General features: G+C 31.3%; 1 protein-coding gene across 1 annotated transcript; it reads left to right on the top strand.

Moving 5' to 3' along the window:
• Positions 1-321: 321 nt before the first annotated feature.
• On the top strand, positions 322-1,851 carry LOC108480883 (NAC domain-containing protein 72-like). Its single transcript, XM_017784010.2, has 3 exons — positions 322-616; positions 718-986; positions 1,071-1,851. The coding sequence occupies exons 1-3, from the start codon at positions 436-438 to the stop codon at positions 1,665-1,667; spliced, it is 1,047 nt and encodes a 348-aa protein (XP_017639499.1). The 5' UTR covers positions 322-435; the 3' UTR covers positions 1,668-1,851.
• Positions 1,852-2,672: the final 821 nt, after the last annotated feature.

The following is a 2,672-nucleotide window of genomic DNA, read 5'->3' as shown; positions in this document are numbered from 1 at the left end:
AAATTAAAAATAAAATAACAAAAGCACAAAAGCTCCAAAATCCATAATTTTTTTTAATTGCTTTACAGAATTTGGGGGAGATTCTAGAAACAAAGCAAGAAAAATTGACACGTGTCCTAAAACTTTTATGACACCTTTTTTTGTAAATTTTGGTGACGGTTCATGTACCCTGTTTGGTAGGATAAGGTCGGCCGTAGATGTCAGGCACGTGTCGTTACTTAACGGTGATAAAGTGGGTCCCACTTAGACAAAAGTTAGACAAGGACGACCGTACTTATCTCTTTTTAGCCACTATCGATCTATCCTCCTTTCTATTTAAATACCTTCCCTTTCCCCTAATATCTGAAAAAAAAAGAGAAAAAAAAAACATTTTTTTACTGTGTTTTATTTTCTCTTGTACTAAAACTGTTTGGTCGTCGAGAAAATTTTAGAATCATGGGAGTGCCGGAAACTGATCCATTGGCTCAATTGAGCTTGCCGCCGGGGTTTCGGTTTTATCCAACTGATGAAGAGCTTTTAGTGCAATATTTATGCAGGAAAGTTGCGGGGCATCATTTTTCTCTGCAAATCATTGGCGAAATCGATTTATACAAATTTAATCCATGGGATTTACCAAGTAAGTTTCACCGAGTCCAACGCAAAGAATGAACTTTGTTTTTTTCTTTTTTTTGTTCATTTCTTTACTAATAATAAAAAATTTAAATTGTTTTTTGACAGGTAAAGCTTTGTTTGGTGAAAAAGAATGGTATTTTTTCAGTCCTAGAGACAGAAAATATCCGAACGGGTCACGACCTAATAGAGTTGCCGGGTCCGGGTACTGGAAAGCTACCGGAACTGATAAAATTATCACAACGGCAGGCCGTAAAGTGGGTATAAAAAAAGCTCTGGTTTTTTACGTCGGAAAAGCTCCTAAAGGAACTAAAACTAATTGGATTATGCATGAATATCGACTCATTGAATCTTCTCGTAAAAGTGGTAGCTCCAAGGTAATCTATTTTTTTTTTAAAATTAATTATTGAATAATAATTGTTTGAACTTTGAATAATAATTACTTTTTTTTTTGGTTGTAGTTGGATGATTGGGTTTTATGTCGAATATACAAGAAGAATTCAAGTGGTCAAAAACCATTGTCAAGTGTTTCAAGCAGAGAGCAAAGCACGAATGGGTCATCATCATCGTGTTCTTCACAACTGGATGACATGCTTGACTCATTGCCCGAGTTGGACGATCGTTTCTTTGCTTTGCCGCGCATTAACTCGTTCAAAACGCTTCAAAACGATGTGAAACTGGGGTTTCAAAATCTGGGTATAGGGAATTTGGATTGGGGGAGTCTTGGTGGGCTTAGCTCGGTGCCTGAGCTGGTACCGAGTGGACAAACTCAAACACAAACTCAAACTCAGAGTCAGGGGATTACTAGTTATGGAAATAGTAACGTATATGTCAGCACAATGCCGCCTACACTTTGTCAGATGGACGTGTCGACAAATAAGATTGGTAACTCGGTGGAAGAGGAAGTACAGAGTGGACTCAGAACTCAGCGAGCTGATAACTCGGGGATATTTCAACAAAATTCGAATGTGTTGAACAGTCATAACTTCTCTAACTCGATTGACCCGTATGGGTTTCGGTGCCCGACTCAATCGGGTGGATTTGGGTTTAGACAATAAAAAAAAAATTATAGGTAGAAGGACCAGGAAAGGAATTTCAGAAATTGTGTAAATATTTTGAATTCTTTTGGGCTAACCTTTTGGAATTATAGAAACCAAAAGAGTTTAAAAAGATAGCCAAAATTTGAAATTTTGCTCTGTTTTTAGCATAATTAAAATTATAAGATTTAGTTTCAGTTTATAATCTAATTTTTCATTAAGTTATGAAATTTTAATTTTTTCAAAAATTATAAATCAAATTTAATCCTAGTACATGGTGGATAAGGATAAAATGCCAAATCATAGTACAATGTGGTCGATTAAAGTTTTCCATCAAACATTTTATTATAATCAAAATATTTCTCCACAAATTTTGGAATTTAGAACCAGACCTTTTATGATGTAATCTTAAATTTTAATGTGTAATTTTATTATTATTAATTTATAATTTTAATTTTAAATAATAAAATATAATTTTTAATTTGTAGGAAGATCTTTATCTACTGTTTCTTCCTTGAATTAGAATTATTTAAATCATCGTTGTACTAAAATATATAAACATATATTTAAATTATCGTTGTACTAAAAATATATAAACATATATTTAAATATTAAAATGCAGGTGTGCCATTTTTATTTAAAATTTTAATACATTTATTAATTTGTATTGTTTTATGTTCATGTAATTGATAAGAAAAGGAGACATAATATGTTTACACATATTAATGAAGCTGTCAATAAATTTTTATATTGTTGGGAAAGGTTAAGACTTACTTTCATTTTATATAAAATATGTGTGAATTAATTTTAAATTTATTTTAGATATGTATTCTCATTGTATATGTATTAATAAATAAATAATATTATGAATATATATTATTTGTAATTATAAATATTAAAAAAAAATGGGGCAAAATAGTTGTTGTTCAATTGTGCTTAATTTATATCTCAAAAATATCAACGTGGGTGTGTTGATTAGAAATTGAATTTTCAAAAGATATATTTTCCCACAGTTGCAAAGAAACG

This window comes from Gossypium arboreum, chromosome 1, assembly GCF_025698485.1.
Source record: "Gossypium arboreum isolate Shixiya-1 chromosome 1, ASM2569848v2, whole genome shotgun sequence".
Taxonomy (NCBI): domain Eukaryota; kingdom Viridiplantae; phylum Streptophyta; class Magnoliopsida; order Malvales; family Malvaceae; genus Gossypium; species Gossypium arboreum.
Note: the sequence above shows the minus strand (reverse complement) of the source record. Positions and strands in the feature narration are given on the sequence as shown.

Excerpts from the sequence above, each read along its gene's own strand:
- LOC108480883 (XM_017784010.2), top strand. The coding sequence starts at position 436 with ATGGGAGTGCCGGAAACTGATCCATTGGCTCAATTGAGCTTGCCGCCG. Across the intron at positions 617-717 it reads TAATCCATGGGATTTACCAA|GTAAAGCTTTGTTTGGTGAA; the intron begins GTAAGTTTCACC and ends GTTTTTTGACAG. Across the intron at positions 987-1,070 it reads GTAAAAGTGGTAGCTCCAAG|TTGGATGATTGGGTTTTATG; the intron begins GTAATCTATTTT and ends TTTTGGTTGTAG.